General features: G+C 41.6%; 1 protein-coding gene across 1 annotated transcript in view; it reads right to left on the bottom strand.

Annotated features, from left to right (window-relative positions):
* The window catches only part of CPNE8 (copine 8), a 204262-nt gene extending 196701 nt beyond the window's left edge, over positions 1-7561 (bottom strand). The window contains exon 1 of the mRNA XM_004441153.3: positions 7064-7561. Coding sequence (XP_004441210.1) covers positions 7064-7200 — 137 coding nt within the window. The 5' untranslated portion in view covers positions 7201-7561. The remainder of the gene's footprint in view (positions 1-7063) is intronic.
* Positions 7562-17639: the final 10078 nt, after the last annotated feature.

Genomic DNA, 17639 nt, shown 5'->3' with positions numbered 1-17639 from the left:
TAAGAGATAAGTTAAATAAATATAGTATATCCATAGACTAGCCTACTGCACAGGCATGGAAGGTTATATTTCCAAAAACTAATGAGAGCAATATCTATATGTTGTAATATTAATAGAAAAGTTGCAGAAGATAAATTGTGTAGAATATAGTATGATCTCATTATACAATGTGAGAGCATACACATATACACACATACACAGAAGATATGAATATAAACGTGATGTTATAAATGAAAGAGAAACTAAATGCTCATAGTGTGATGAAATAGTGGGTGATTTTTATTTATTTATTTTTTTGTGAGGAAATCAGCCCTGAGCTAACATCCATGCCGATCCTCCTCTTTTTGCTGAGGAAGACTGGCCCTGACCTAACACTCGGCCGATCTTCCTCCACTTTATGTGGGACGCAGCCTCAGAATGGCCGGACAAGCAGTGCGTCGGTGTACGCCCGGGATCCGAACCTGGGCTGCCAGCAGCAGTGTGCGCACTTAACCGCTACGCCACGGGACCAGCCCCTTGTGGGTGATTTTTATTTTGTGTTTATATCCATTTGTAATTACTGAGTCTTTAATTAATGTGACAAGCAGTGTTTTAACTTATGTAGATGTATTAACTTATTTAACCCTTGAAACAAATATAAGATGTAGGGGCCATTACTATCCCCAGTTTACAGATGAAGACATTGAGGAACAGAGAGATTAGGTAACTTTCCAAGGTTTCACAGCTAGTAAGTGGTAGAGCTGCCCTAGTTCCACACCCACGCTCTTCTAGGCTAAGCAAAACCGGCTCCAATAAGCAAGCATTACTATTCTAAAACAGGCTAGCAACTGAATAAAAGCCCCTTTCAGAGGAATTGTTTTTCTTCCCTGCCTTGAGTAAACTCAAATAAGGAATGCAGGCTTCTGCCTGTTATGCCACAAATAACGTACCTAAAAGAGCACAGCTGTTAACACCCTCTCCTGTGGGGCCCTCCTTCGTGAATTGCTTCTAGACTAACATTCTCCACATCCCAAAGCCCCAAATGCTAAAAAATGCAGGGCAGACCAAAATATTGATGGCACAACAACCTGAGTAAAACTCTTCTCTGCTAAAACATACCTGGGCAACTCCCACACTGAGACTTCAAAATCACAGTCCAGAAATGCCCCTACAACAAATTTCTCTGAAACTCTGGGGCTAAGACAAACCCAAATATGGCCCGACAAAGCACTACATGGTGATTACAATTTTGAACCTCAGGACTTCAGGAACTGCAGAGCCAGGAGAATAGGAGGTTACGGCCATTCCACAACTTGACTCTCGGTTTACCTATCATATGCCTTGTTAACAGGATGATCCGCATTCTAATTTCTGTCACTTGTAACAATTTTATAATTTATCAGTTTGCAGCATCATGTGAAAACCTATTTACAGACTAACTTTAAACTTTCTGTCTGACTAAAGAAGGGTAAAGTGTGTCTAAGAGATAAACCAATAGACGGCGGTGGAGCCCCCAAGTGTTGTGTTTGAAAACTTTGATTCTCTTCCACCAAAGATAATCACAACAGCACAGGTGTCTGCTTCAAAGTGGGCCAATTCCCACTGCACCAATCAGATTCTCTCTCTTGGAATCTGAATTTGCTTTCCCAGGCTTTCAGTTAATCACTAAGTGTAGCTGGATCTATAACATGTAAACTTGCAAAGTATATGCCACCAGTGGATGGAGAAACAGACAAAAAGGCTTCCATGTAAGAGAAGAACAAGGAAGATGTGAAGAGGACCATATGAAAGGGAGAAGAAAGTAAAAGGCATTCAAAATTTCAGTCATCTTCCTGTTTCATTCACAACACACTTGGAGGCTCTCAAAACCTTTCATATTGTAAGATCACACAACCCCACTTATTCCAGCAGAGAAGCAAGACCAGAGACAGTGCTGAACTTGACACTATCATTTCTAACAGTGACAACAGCAGCAACATCTTCCTTTGTATAATGCCTTATCTTTTACAAAAGCCCTATAAACAGTGATGTGTAAGTATATGGTTAACAATGAGTCCTCCCCAAGAAAGCTGAATGCATATGCATATGTGTGTACCTAATTTATTACAAATTTTACTGACATAAAGTATGTGTAGCTGAGCACAAAATTTATATATAATTTTTATTGTAAATTCCATAGAGTTAATTGAGTCCCAAAGAATGTCTTAAGTGTAGACAACAAGAAAACAATAGATCAAACACTGATTTGCAGTGTTTGCCAGTTTCCATGGTGTAAATATTCCCAGCATGGCCAATTTCAAGCTACCAGTGTGATGTCACTGAGCACGGATTGAGATGAGATGAGCAGTAGCACATGACTGCATAGTATTTTCAGCACAAAGATTAAAAAGATAGAACACAGATGATAGTAAAGAGTATAGATAATAGTAAAATGTAGTAAAATAATTAGGAAGTAATAACTGTTGAGTATGTCTTAGTTTTTAATATACTTTATTTAATTTTAGGTTTATATAACAATTTTTAATAATCACTTCATCTAACAACTGGCACACAAATTCCTATCTCAATGCCATTTAAGCCAGTTCTGACACACCACTGAAAAGTATCCTCCTAACACGTTAGTAAGGCGAATATTGCTAATCCAAACCAGGTGACTACAGTCACAGAGTCATTTACTCATCAAACTAGTAGATTAAAATTTTTACAGTGTAGGGTAATGCTAAAAAAAGCCTGGTACAAAACTTCCAAAAGACAGTTCATAAGGCTTGAATATGGGGGTCTAAGAAGCCAGAGGTGCCAGCAGAGCCTGACAACATCCTGTTAGCATGCTGGGGTGGGTGGAACAAGATGACAAAAGATCACTAATGACACTATCCAAAGCAAAGACAAACTTCTGACTCTACCACGCACAGGACACTAGGTTCAGAATTGATTTATTCATAGATTTGTTCATTCCACCATTATTTTTTTTAAAAAAGTTTAGTGGGTATAACCAGCACATGGTGAACTTGTTAAAAATCCAGATTCCTGGGCCTTAGTCCCAGAGATAAATTTTGATGCAACGGATCTTGTGTGGGGCCTAGGAGTCTGTATCTTAACAGGCAAACCGCCATCGCCATGCCAGATGATTCTTTCAAAGAATTACAGCATCCAGCATTTATGGACTACATATTCTGTGCCAAGCTCAGAATACATGGACACAAAAGAGAGAAAACTTGTCCTCAAGAAGAATACAGAGACCAAGAATTATAATATAAATACTGGTACATACCAGCTGCTTTGGGAATACAGCAAAATCCAGCTTGGGAGAGGAGTCATGAGAGAAAATGATGCTTGACCTGAGTCTTGAAGAAGGAACACAAGCTAATCAAGAACAAAAGGGGAAGGGAGGAAGGGACGTTCAGGGCAGGGAGAGCGGCATGCACACAGCCACACAGGCAGAGAGAGTTTGATCCAGCAGGATAGCAGCACATGGTTTGAGACCGTATCTCTTATTTGTGTTTTGCAGCCGCATTTATCTGGCACGATCTTTGGTGTACAGTAAACACATATTTGGTAGATTATGTTCAGTCAGAGAATTCATGTAAGGAGTGGTGGCAGATTAGGCAAAAGAGTTATGGCAGGTCAGGAAGGACTTTTTAGAACGTCTAGCACAAAGTAGGCACTCAATAAATAGCCACTTAGTATTCTTCCTTCGACACTAGTGTTTAAAATTAGTTTTATCACCATTATATGATTATTGCTGTGACAGGACTGACACGTGGTAGCTAACCTACAAAGTCTAGAAATACAGAATGCTCTCACTGTTTTTATAGCTGATAAGCTAATTTCTCAATCAAAGAAAATGACAAAAATCATCAAGATAGTGTTTTAGAAAAATAGTGCAACAAACCAAGTTCCCAGGGAAAACAGGTGATTACCGCATATTATTTTCCCCATTGGTTTTACTTCATTCTATATTAATCTGTTTTCAGATTAAAATGGGAATGTGGGAAATGTTATTTTATGTTACTAAGGTGGTATCATTTCAGCTATAGAGATTTTAATTAGGTAACCCAATTAACTTAAAAATCTATGAATCAACATAATAAAGAAAAATGAATGAAAGAGCTAAATAATGGGCAGAAGGGAAGTCAAAGAGTACGAGCTTGTCTACATAAACACAGCTAGCAAAGCGCACTTGTCCCCCTAACACACAAGTTTGTATTCACTACAAACCCTCCATGTGTACTGTCTCTTCTCTAATGCAAACCATGCCCATCTGTCTTGTCTTGTCTGGTCTGCCCTCAAGCCCCATCTCCTCTGTGTAGTTTATTCCAAGCACTTCGTTCCACAATGATCCCTTCCCTCTCTGTGTGTGAACTTCATCTTTGGATTTAGTCCTACATTATCATGTGTTATGTGATATTTATCTCCCAACCAGATTTTACATTTTCAGAGAACTTCTCTTGCATTTCTCATGGAGCATGGCATAATGCTAGACACAGAAAAGTCACTCAAACACTTAGCGAGTGAACAGACTAAATGATTTCCATGAATTATATGTAGCTTCAAGCTTCAGCTGTTGATTTTCTTACCTCCCCCAAAAATGAAGATGAAAACATCATAAAGCTTTTAAAAAGCCTTAGATTGGGGACAGTTGAAAGGAAGTTATGAAAAGGGATTCTATTCTTGAGTTACCTTTTAACTGTTAGCAAATCATCAGAGGTCTCTGATATGAAAAGGCAAGTGAATTCCTTGCTCTGCTTGCCCACTGTAAGGCTGAGGGGCCTACAACTGTGCCCTGTTGCTATGCGACATACCCACAAACATCCTAGGAAATGTGCTCTTTACGCACATCAAAGAAGAAAGAGAAAGAGGGAACGAGTATCCCAAGGCTGCCTCCATCCTTGTCTTCTTTAACCAGTTTACTGAAGCTAAGAGAGGGACTATTTACAGAATTCCATAACTGAATCATATATAATACATTTATTCAATAAATATTATTTCTAATATCATAATAGCTAACATTTTTGAACATTTTCTTTTGCATCATACATGGTGTAAGCACTTTTCAGACATCATCTTATTAAACTCTGATAACACTCTATATAAGATAAATACCATAATTATCCTCATTTTAGAGATGAGGAAGCCTAGATTAAGAATTTGCTCCTAGGTAACAACACGAGTAAGTCACAAAGCCAGAATCTGCATCCAGGTCTCTTATGTCAAAGCCCAAAGGACACCACCATCTATGATTACAAGATTCATTTCTCAACAATACAAGTACTTGGGTTCTCTTTCAGGACCTTTTTTCTATTGGAACAGTTAAAAATAAGACACCAAATCAATGGTATGAAAAAAGGCCGGAACAGGGAATCTCCAGGGTCTCAGGTAGCAAGCTGAAACAAACTGGCTTGAAGCCAATTGACAGGATTCCCAGCACACCCACAGCAAACAAGCATAAAAAAAAAAGTGGTTAAATGTGTACCCTCTTAGCAGAAAGATCGTCTAAGATATAATTTCCCCATCACTCCTATAGAGCTTACAGGAAATTCAGATTTAATTTACAGCATTTTTACATTCATTCCATATACAGGCCACATGCCATTCAGAGTTTGCAGGATGTTCAGCAGAGGATAAGAATTCTAGAAAATGCTATTATTGTAGGACTTTTGGCTATGCATTATCTGTACATATTAATAACCTCCCTCTAGCATCCAAAGCCAGCTTCAGAGAAAAGAAAAAGGCCTAGAAATTAATGTCTAGAGAGAGTTTTCCATACAGCTTCACCTGTTCAACTGAAAGAAAGAAATCTCAGGGAGCACTTAAAACAGTGACCACAATAAGGCAAGAGCTTAATGTTAGCCATCATTATCAGCATTATTGTTTCCAGAGTCTAAGGTCAGTCTTAAGAGGAAGCAAGCAATCATGGGATATAGTTTCAGGGATAGTTAAAGGTTATCCCCTAGTCCCTAATTAAAACGTCTACTGGGGTTGTTGGTGCTTGAATTTCTACACACACACACAAATCCATTTCTTTGGCTTTAGACTTAGTCTTGTGAAAATGCAAAATCAAGTACCACTGGGTTGACAGCATTTCAAGCTTCAGGGCTTACTTACATGGAAGATTACTCATGTTTATTAGCTTTTTTCAAGGCAAGTTTTGCTAAGGAAAGGAAAGGGAGGATTTGAGGACATTAAAAAAAATCGGGGGGCAAAAGTGGACAAGAGAGAGGAGAGTTTTCCACCGAGAGAGATCAAAATAGGCAGACAAGGGAGCGGGCTCTGGAGTCAATATTATAATTCGCAAATCCTCCCTTTCCTTCTGTTGCCGTTATCAATTTAGTGTAGTCTGCCCATCTCCTTCTCAAAATCTTCTGCGATACAGCAATTATGCTGCTTTATTTACAGGGAAACTGACCCAAAGAACGTCAAGCAAAGGAGTTGTTATAAGCACTCAAACGTGTCTACTTGCAGGCAGAAAGTCGTGACTTCCCAGATTTCAGGTAAGGCACAGATTCGTCTGCAAAGAGGCGAGAGCCTAGATGTCTATCTATCTGGCATAAGGCACAAAGCCCGGAATGGTTGGGGGGAAAGCAAGCAAGCTGGACGGCTCCAGGAAGTGGGTGGGGAGGAAGCTGCCGAGGTGAGGGCCAACGGTGACAATAGCAGGTTTGCACAAGGCTAGCAGAGGGAGTTCCGGGCCGTGCAGCAGTCCCAAGCGCTTTCCGCACAGCTTCCCCTTTCGAGTCCCGTCATCACTCAACCGTACTGCTCGGGTTTGGGACGTAAAAAGGGCTTGTGAGGTGGGCGGCGGCCGGGGTTCCCGCCGCTGAGTCACAGCCCATCCAACTTTCACAGCATTCCCAGAAAGAAAAGAAGTCCCAGTCCCGTAGCCCACCGCTCGCTTCTAGTTCTCGCTCTCCGCTCGGTGTCACTCGAGCCGGGGGTGACTCCAGACCCACAACTGGGGTGTTTCCTACTCATCGCGCAACTTCTCACCCGCGCAAAGCCTCGGGGTACCCCAAGCGCTTCCCAAGAGCTACCAACCCCGGAGATGGGAAGGCAGGAGGAGGGAGCGGAAGGGCTGCGTTCTCACCTGCAGGACACGGACACCTCCACCCGCGTGGCCGGGATGGCCGCGCTCAGCTGGTTCAGGTCCCCGATGCCCGCAGTGCTGGTGTAGCGGCTGTCCATCTTGGGTGGCGGCGCCGAGGACTTGTCCGGCGCCCACATCCAGAGCTCGGGCAGACTGAGGGCTCCGAGCCCAGCTCCCGACAGACGGGGATGGGGTGGAGGGTGGAGGCAGAGGAGGGAGGCGGGGGCAGCTCACGGGAAGCGGGAGGGTGGGGGGAGGCAGACCTCTGCGCAGAGGCGCGAGGAAACCACGAGCCAGTCCCGGCTGCGGCTGAAGCTGCCGGGGAAGTGGCGCACGGGGCTCCCGGCTGCCTGCCCGCTCTTTGCAGGCGGTGGCCCCAGCGGGGGACACTCCGTGATTCTTTCCTCGCTCTGGGCGTCTGGCTCTGCGGAGCCACGGGCAGCCTGGTGGGGTAGGTGGCACCAGACCCAGACACCAAAAGTCTAGGAGAGCAAACCCTGACCCGCTTTGCTTGCGGTTTGGGTTTTGTCTCCGCCCCTACACACCCACACCCGCCTCCTGGGCCGCGACTTCCCTCTCCTGTCAATCAGGTGCGGACCGGAATGTAAGGCAGTTCCCTCGCCTGGGTTGGAAGCCAGAGGTGTGGTCGCCTCTGCCTGTTCCTAACTCGCCCATCATAAGTCCACTCCTCCCCACCCGCGCTGGTCCTCACCTCACCCTCAGGGCCCACGGAGGTCCCTCCCACTATGCCTTCGGGCAGATGAGAGCCCGGTCCCCGCTGCTGGACTGCCCATCCTCGGCCACTTGAAGGTTGAGACCATGGGACTTGAGGACGATCTCCAACCTTCTGTACGCTATGGTAAAGTGACATAAATATATGGGACAAGGCAGGAGGAGAGTGGACTCTAACGTGGGGGAAAAAAAAACAAAAAACTTTGGGATTTAAGCGAGCCATCTGGTTTCCCTCTTCCCTCAGTGCTTCGGAACATGGGGGTCTAGTAGGTGGGGCTCTTCTGCGCCCCCTCGTTTCCAAAAGCATGGGAGTTCTGCCCTGAAACTTGGAGGTCACAAGCATAAAACGCAGCTCCCTCACCCCGACTCCCACCTGGCAAGACCTGCGTGAAACTGGACGGATGGAAGCAGAGAGGAGCCGGAGTGAGCGCCGCGTTTGGGAAACTGGATTCTGGGGCAGCCAGACTGGCGCCAGGATGCAGAAGATGCAAAAGCAGCGGGAGATACCCGCCGCTCCCCTCCACTGCAGAGACCTTGACGGCCGGCACCTTCCCTCCTGCCTCACCCGTGCTCCTGCGGGTCCCCGAGCGCTCGCCACCAGGGGGCGACGGAGAACAGGACGCGGCGGACCACGAAGGAGAGTGGAGAGGGGGCCGCTGTCTGTCTTCCTTTAACGCGCCAAGCACGGAGTTTCCAGCTGGCTGGACTAACTCAGGAAGGAGCCCGTTTTCATGATTGAGGACCTGCCATACGTTGTAACATTTTAATCCACTTGGAGCCACCTGCCTAGAGACTCTATAGAGCCGCGGGTGGGGATGTGTGGGCGCAGCTTGCCGCTTCCCCCTGCCAAGTATCCTTTCCTTGTTGCCTTCTTGGTTTTCTTTCCTGCTCTCCCCACCCACCGCTTGTCACTCTTTAAATCCAGAGGTTCTTTTTCTCTTCCTCTTTCCGTATCACAGATTAAACAGTAGTTTATTACTATTTGGAAATGCGCTAAAACTCCAGACATTTCTATTATGCTGCCCAAAATTAATTTTCGGAAAGAGATCTACGTGTATTTTTTTAAGCTAACCAGACTTATTTTATGGAAGCCTACTGAAGAAATGAAAGTTGAGAACTTTAAAATAGTACTCAACCCATACGACCTTTACTTAATTTTTTTCACTTTCTAGGGCTATAATTGATATATAATAAACTGCACATGTTTAGTGTACCTTTTGATAAATTTTGATGCATATATACTCCTGTGATGCGATTACCACAATCAAAATAATTTTTTATTTTGGTTCCATCACCTCAAAAGTTTTCTCATATCTCTTTTGTAAGCAGTCCCTCCTTTCACCACTAAAAACAACCCTGCAGGCAACCACTGATCTTCTTTATATCACTATAGATAAATTTGCATTTTCTATAATTATATATATATGGAATCATACAACATGTACTATTTTTTGTGTGGCTTCTTCCACTGAGCAAAATTGTTTTGAGATTCATCAGCGTTGTTGAGTTTATCAATAGTTCATTCCTTTTTTGTTGCTGACTAGTAGTCCATTTGTATAGATGTCCCACAAATTGTTTATGCATTCACGTATTGGTGGACGTTTTAGTTGTTTCCAAGTTTGGGCTATTAAAAATAAAACTGCTGTGAACATTTATGTACAAGTCTTCATGTGGACATATGCTGTCATTACTTTGGGGTAAATATCTAGAAGTGGAATAGCTGTCATATGGAATGTGAATGTTTAACTTTTTAAGAAACTGCTAAACTGTTTTCCAAAATGTTTTGCTATTTTCCATTCCCACAGCATTATGAGTTCCAGTTGCTTCATATCTTTACCAACACTGATGTTAGTCTTAAATTTTAGCCAATCTCATTGGTGTATAGGAGTGGGTTAATGAATAATAATGTCATTATAGGACTCATTGTGGGTTAATGATTAATGACATGCATATTTTCATGTGCTTATTTGCTATTTGTATATCTTCTTTGGTGAAGTGACTATTCAAATCTTTTCCTCATTTTTATTGGGTTATTAGTTTTATTTTTCCTGAGTTTTGAGAGCTCGCTGTATATTCTATATAGAAGTCCTTTATCACATATGATTTACAAAATAATTACTGCCACTCTGTGGCTTATATTTTCATTTTCTTAACTATCTACCTACCAAAGAGCAGAAGTTTATAATTTTGATTAATCCAGTTATTCAACTTTGTCTATTATCAATTGTAATGTTAATGTTGAGTCAAAGAAATCTTTGCCTAATCTGAGGTCACAAAAATTATCTTCTATGTTTCCTTCTAGAAGTTTTATAGTTTCAGGGTTTACATTTAGGTCTATGATCTATTTTGAGGGTTTTTTCTTTTTAATCAAAGTTCTCTTTTTTGCACATCAACATCAGATTTTTCTATCGTTTGTTAAAAAGGCCAGCCTTTCTCCATTGACTTGTCTTTGCACTTTTGTCAAAAATCAATTCACCATGTATATATAACTGAGTCCATTTTTGGACTCTATCCTATTCCACTGATCTATTTGTTTCTCTTTAAACCAATACCACAGAGTCTTGATTACTACAGCTTTATAATAACTTTGAAATCAGGTAGTGTAACTTGTCCAACTTTGATCATTTTAAAAATTCTTTTGGGAGAGAAGTCAAGATGGTGGCGTAAGCAGACTCTGAACTCACCTCCTCCTGCAGACACAGCCAATTTACGACTACTCATGGAAAAATTACCCCAAGACAGAACTGAAAACTGGATAAGAGGAATTCCTGCAACAAGGACAATCCTAATTGAGGTGGAAGAGGCAGAAACTCCCTTCTGGAGAGGAAAAACGCCGCCTTCACAAGCCGCAGCGCTTCACGGCCGCCCGGGAGCAGCCCACAGGTACGCAGCCCTCCCTGGAGGAGCAGGGCCCTGAGCCGGGAGCGCCCCTGCTGTGGGCAATTTTTGGACCCAGCACAGTCGAGACGGGTGGCGTAATATCTGACTTTGCCTGCTACTAAAACATTGGGGAGTACCCCCAGAAAAGCTGGTTCACAAAGAAATTAAAACCGGCTCTTAAAGGGCCCACACGCAAACTCACCCATTTCAGAAAGCAACCTAAAATCACCAGAAAGAAAGGTGCATAGTGCTTTGGTGAAAAGAGACTCACCTGGTAGGCGCTGAGTGCATCTCAGTGAGAGGTGAGACCTCTCCAGGGACTGGGACATTGGCGGTGGCCATTGTTGTGGCCTGGTGTGGGCATGCTGACACAGACGCCATTGGAGTTCTCCCTGGGGCCTGCTAGCCCAGGGTCTGCCCCACCCACTAGAGCACCAATTTAATCCAGCTCAGCCAGGGCAGGCAGCCCACCCTAGAGACTGGACCCACCCAACAACAAGTCCTCAGGCAACTTGTGGGCCTGCATAGATTGGTGACTGGATTCTCTGTAGCCTGGTGACTGAGCTGACTTCAGTGGGGCAGGGTGTGCACAAGGAGTGGGTGGAGAGTGTGGGGTGGTGGTGGAGTGTGTGGGGCTCCCGCCGTGGAGAGACTGGGTCCACTTCAGGAGGTCGGGGTGTGCACATGGGGCAGGACTGTGTTGACTGTGTGTGTGGACCTGTGGGTGGCAGGGCTTGTCAGCTGCAGAAGACTTGTGCTTCTCAAAGACCCACATAGGGGGTTTGCCCCACCTTCCAAAGCCTGAAACAGTTGAGTGCTCCCATGCCTGAGGCCAGCCCCACCCAGCTGCAATCCTCAGAGAGCTGACAAGAGACCTAAAGGCTGGAGGCTTATAGCAATTCTAAGCCCCTGAGCCTAACAACCTGCCACGCTGGGGGCCTACTCCCTTAAAAGAAATACTGCAACACAAATGTGGTGTTAGAAGTTGCAGCCAACTGTGCTGGGGTTCCCCACACCTGATAAAGAGACTGAAGGGCCCACAACAACTACAAGCAGCTGACCATTACAACAGCTGGCCAGGAGCATAACTCGGCCTCCCTGGGCACCTACAGGGAGAGCAAACAGACCACAACAGAAGGACATACATAGCTCACATAGGGGTCACCCCTGGAACATTGAGAACTGAGGGAAGCACACTGCAGGCCTCCTAAGGCATCACTTATATAAGGTCACCTATCCAAGAGCAGGAGACGTAGCTGACCTACCTAATACGTAGACACAAGCACAGGGAAAGAGGCAAAATGAGGAGGCAAAGGAATAGATTCCAAGTAAGGGAACAGGACAAAACCCCAGAAAAGGAACTAAGTGAAACAGAAATGAGTGACCTACCCGACAGAGAGTTCAAACTAAGAGTGGTAAGGATGCTCACTGATCTGGGGAGAAGAATAGATGAACTCAGTGAGAATGTCAACAAAGAAATGGAAGATATAAAAAAGAACCAATCAGAAATGAAGAATACAATACTAGAAATGAAAAATTCACTAGAGGGACTCAAAAGCAGAGTAGGGGATACAGAAGAAGGGATCTGCGAGCTGGACGAAAGACTAGAAGAAATTACCCAAGCTGAACAGGTAAAAGAGAAAAGAATTAAAAAGAGTGAGGACAGTCTAAGGAACCTCTGGGACAACATCAAGCGCACTAACATCCGTGTTACAGGTGTCCCGGAAGGAGAAGAGCGAGACAAAGGGGCAGAGAATCTATTTCAAGAAATAATAGATGAAAACTTCCCTAACCTAAGGAAGGAAACAGACATCCAGGTACAGGAAGCACAGAGAGCCCCAAACAAGATAAACCCAAAGAGGCCTACACCAAGACACATCATAATCAAAATGTCCAGAATTAAAGATAAAGACAGAATCCTAAAAGCCACAAGAGAAAGACAAGTTACATACAAAGGAAACCCCCTAAGGCTGACTTCTCAGCAGAAACCTTACAGGATAGAAGAGAATGGCACGATATATTTAAAGTGCTAAAAGAAAAAAACTTACAGCCTAGAATACTCTGCCCAGCAAGGTTATCATTCAAAATGGAAGGAGAGATCAAAAATTTCCCAGATAAGCAAAAATTAAAGGAGTTTGTCACCAAGAAACCAGTGCTACAAGAAATGTTAAAGGGGCTGATTTAAGGAGAAAAGAGAAGATCACAAATAAGAAAAATTACCTATTTCCATGATAAGAGGGTAATGGATACAAATGCACAAAAAAGAGGTTAGATATGATATCAAAAACATAAAATGAGGGAGGAGGGGAGTTAAAGAGTAGAGCTTTCAGACAGAGGTCAAACTAAAGAGACCATAAATTCTGTATAGAAAGAGAAAGGAACAGAGAAGGACTACTAAAACACGGAGAAAAAAAAAAAAGTTAAAAAATGGCAGTAAGTACATACTTATCAACGGCTACTTTAAACGTCAATGGACTAAATGCTCCAATTAAAAGGCATAGGGTGGCTGACTGGATAAAACAACAAGACTTATATATATGCTGCATACAAGAGACACACTTCAGACCTAAAGACACTCACAAACTGAAAGTGAAGGGATGGAAAAAGATACTCCACGCAAATGGCAATGAAAAGAAAGCTGGGGTAGCAGTACTCATATCAGACAAAATAGACTTTAAAACAAAAACTGTATAAAGAGACAAAGAAGGGCATTACATAATGATCAAGGGAACAATCCAATAAGAGGATATAACACTTGTAAATATCTACGTACCCAATGTAGGTGCACCTAAATATATAAAGCAATTATTAACAGACATAAAAACAGAAATAGACAGTAACACAATAATAGTAGGGGACTTTAACATTCCACTTACACCAATGGATAGATCATCAAAACAGAAGATCAATAAGGAAACATTGGCCTTAAATGACACACTAGAACAGGTGGACCTAGTAGATATATACAGAGCATTCCATCCAAAAACCGAAGAATACACGTTCTTTTCAAATGCACATGGAACATTCTCCAGGATTGATCACACAGTAGGCCACAAAACAAGTCTCCATAAATTTAAGAAGATTGAAATAATACCAAGCATCTTTTCTGACCACAACGGTATGAAACTAGAAATCAACTATAGCAAGAAAATCAGAAAAGCCACAAATACGTGGAGATTAAACAAAATGCTACTGAACAATGACTGGGTCAACGAAGAAATCAAAGAAGAAATCAAAAAATACCTGGAGACAAATGAAAATGAAAATACGACATGTCAGAATTTATGGGATACAGCAAAAGCAGTTCTAAGAGGAAAGTTTATAGCAATACAGGCCTATCTCAAGAAACAAGAAAAATCTCAAATAAACAATCTAACAATGCACCTAAAGGAAGTGGAAAAAGAAGACCAAACAAAGCCCCAAATCAGTAAAGGAGGGAAATAATAAAAATCAGAGCAGAAATAAATGAAATAGAGACCAAAAAAACAATAGAAAAAATTAATAAAACCAAGAGCTGGTTCTTTGAAAAGATCAACAAAATTGACAAACCTTTAGCTAGACTCACCAAGAAAAAAAGAGAGAAGGCACAAATAGGTAAAATCAGAAATGAAAGAGGAGAAATTACAACGGACACTTCAGAAATACAACAGATTATAAGAGAATACTATGAAAAGCTATATGCCAACCAATTCGACAATCTTAGAGAAATGGATAAATTCTTAGAATCGTACAACCTTCCAAAACTGGATCAAGAAGAAGTAGAGAATTTGAATAGACCAATCATCAGTAAGGAGATTGAAACAGTAATCAAAAACCTCCCCAAAAATAAAAGTCCAGGACCAGACGGCTTCCCTGGTGAATTCTACCAAACATTCAAAGAAGACTTAATACCCATCCTTCTCAAACTCTTCCAAAAAATTGAGGAGGGGGGGAAGCTTCCTAACTCATTCTACAAAGCCGACATTACCCTGATACCAAAACCAGGCAAGGACAACACAAAAAAAAGAAAATTACAGGCCAATATCACTGATGAACATTGATGCAAAAATCCTCAACAAAATACTAGCAAATCGCATACAACAATACGTTAAAAAGATTATACACCATGATCAAGTGGGATTTATTCCAGGTATGCAGAGATGGTTCAACAGTTGCAAATCAGTCAACGTAATACACTACATTAATAAAATGAAGAATAAAAAATCACATGATCATCTCAATAGATGCAGAGAAAGTATTTGACAAGATACAGCATCCATTTATGATAAAAACTCTGAATAAAATGGGTATAGAAGGAAAGTATCTCAACATAATAAAGGCCATATATGACAAACCCACAGCTAATATCACCCTCAATGATGAAAAACTGAAACCTATCCGTCTAAAGAACAGGAACCAGACAAGGATGCCCATTCTCACCACTCCTATTTAACATAGTACTGGAAGTCCTAGCCAGAGCAATCAGACAAGAAAAACAAATAAAAGGGATCCAAATTGGAAAGGAAGAAGTGAAACTGTCACTATTTGCAGATGACATGATTTTATATATAGAAAACCCTAAAGAATCCACCAGAAAACTGTTAGAACTAATAAGCGAATACGGTAAAGTTGCAGGAGACAAAATCAACGTACAAAAATCAGTTGCATTTCTATACACTAACAACGAAGTAGCAGAAAGAGAAATTAAGAATACAATCCCATTTACAATTGCAAGAAAAAGAATAAAATACCTAGGAATAAACTTAACCAAAGAGGTGAAAGATCTGTACACCGAAAACTCTAAAACATTGCTGAAAGAAATTGAAGAAGACACAAAGAAATGGAAAGATATTCCATGCTCTTGGATTGGAAGAATTAACATAGTTAAGATGCCCATACTTCCTCAAGCAATCTATAGATTCAATGCAATCCCTATCAAAGTTCCAACAACATTTTTCACAGAAATAGAACAAAAAATCCTAAAATTTATATGGAACAACAAAAGACCCCGAGTAGCTAAAGGAATCCTAAGAAAAAAGAACAAAGCTGGAGGTATCACACTCCCTGATTTCAAAATATACTACAAAGCTATAGTAACCAAAACAGCATGGTACTGGCACAAAAACAGACACACAGATCAATGGAATAGAATTGAAAGCCCAGAAATAAGCCCACACATCTATGGACAGCTAATCTTTAACAAAGGAGCCAAGAACATACAATGGAGAAAAGAAAGCCTCTTCAACAAATGGTGTTGGGAAACCTGGACAGCCACATGCAAAAAAATGAAAGTAGACCCTTACCTTACACCATACACAAAAATTAACTCCAAATGGATTAAAGACTTGAATGTAAAACCGGAAACTATGAAACTTCTAGAAGAAAACATAGGCAGTACGTTCTTCGACATCGATCTTAGCAACATATTTTCAAGCACCACGTCTGATGGGGCAAGAGAAACAATAGAAAAAATAAACAAATGGGACTACATCAAACTAAAAAGCTTCTGCACAGCAAAGGAAACCATCAACAAAACGAAAAGACAACCTAACAATTGGGAGAAGATATTTGCAAACCATACATCTGATAAGTGCTTAATCTCCAAAATATATAAAGATTTCATGCATCTCAACAACAAAAAAACTAACAACTCAATTAAAAAATGGACAAAAGACCTGAACAGACATTTCTCCAAAGAAGATATACAGATGGCCAACAGATACATGAAAAGATGTTCAAAATCATTAACTTCAGGGAAATGCAAATCAAAACTACAATGAGATATCACCTCACGCCCGTCAGAATGGCTATAATTAACAAGACAGGAATCAACATGTGTTGGAGAGGATGTGGAGAGAAGGGAACTCTCATACACTGCTGGTGGGAGTGCAAACTGGTGCAGCCACTATGGAAAACAGTATGGAGAGTCCTCAAAAAATCAAGGATAGAACTACCATATGATCCAGCTATTCCACTGTTGGGTATTTATCCAAAGAACTTGAAAACACCAATTTGTAAAGGTACATGCACCCCTGTGTTCATTGCAGCATTATTCACAATAGCCAAGACTTGGAAGCAACCTAAGTGCCCATCAAGGGATGATTGGATAAAGAAGATGTGGTATATATACACCATGGAATACTACTTAGCCATAAGAAACGATGAAATACAGCGATTTTTGACAACATGGATGGACATTGAGGGTATTATGCAAAGTGAAATAAGTCAGAGGGAGAAGGTCAAATACCGTATGATTTCCTTCATTAAGTAGTAGATAATAACAACAATAAACAAACACATAGCGACAGAGATTGGATTAGTGGTTACCAGAGGGGAAGGGGGGAGGGAGGAGGGCGAAAGGGATAATTCAGCACATGTGTGTGGTGATGGGTTGTAATTAGTATTTGGGTGGTGAACATGATGTAATCTATGCAGAAATAGAAGTATAATGATGTACACCTGAAATTTATACAATGTTACAAACCAATGTTACTGCAATAAACAAAAAATTAAAAAAAAATAATTTTTGGGGGGGCAGGCCCAGTGGCATAGTGGTTAAGTTCGCACACTCCACTTCAGTGGTGCAGGGTTCACGGGTTTGGATCCCAGGCATGGACCCACGTACCACTTGTCAGGCTATTCTATGGCAAGCATCCCATGTATAAAGTAGAGGAAGATGGGCACAGATGTTAGCCCAGGGCCAATCACCCTCAGCAAAAAGAGGAGGATTGGCAACAGATGTTAGCTCAGAGATAATCATCCTCACCAAAAAAAAAAAAATTCTTTTGTCATTTTCAGTTCTTTGCATTTCCACATAAAATTTAGAATCAACTTAACAATGTCTACAAGATAATCTTGTTGAGATTTTGTTTGTAATTGCATTGATTCTATAGACTGATTAGAGAAGAGTTGACATCTTATCAAAATTAGTCTTCTGAATACTATATATCTTTGAACACTATATATCATGAACACTATATATCTT

This window comes from Ceratotherium simum, chromosome 17 (genome assembly GCF_057802395.1).
Source record: "Ceratotherium simum simum isolate JZ-2026a chromosome 17, ASM5780239v1, whole genome shotgun sequence".
Taxonomy (NCBI): domain Eukaryota; kingdom Metazoa; phylum Chordata; class Mammalia; order Perissodactyla; family Rhinocerotidae; genus Ceratotherium; species Ceratotherium simum.
Note: the sequence above shows the minus strand (reverse complement) of the source record. Positions and strands in the feature narration are given on the sequence as shown.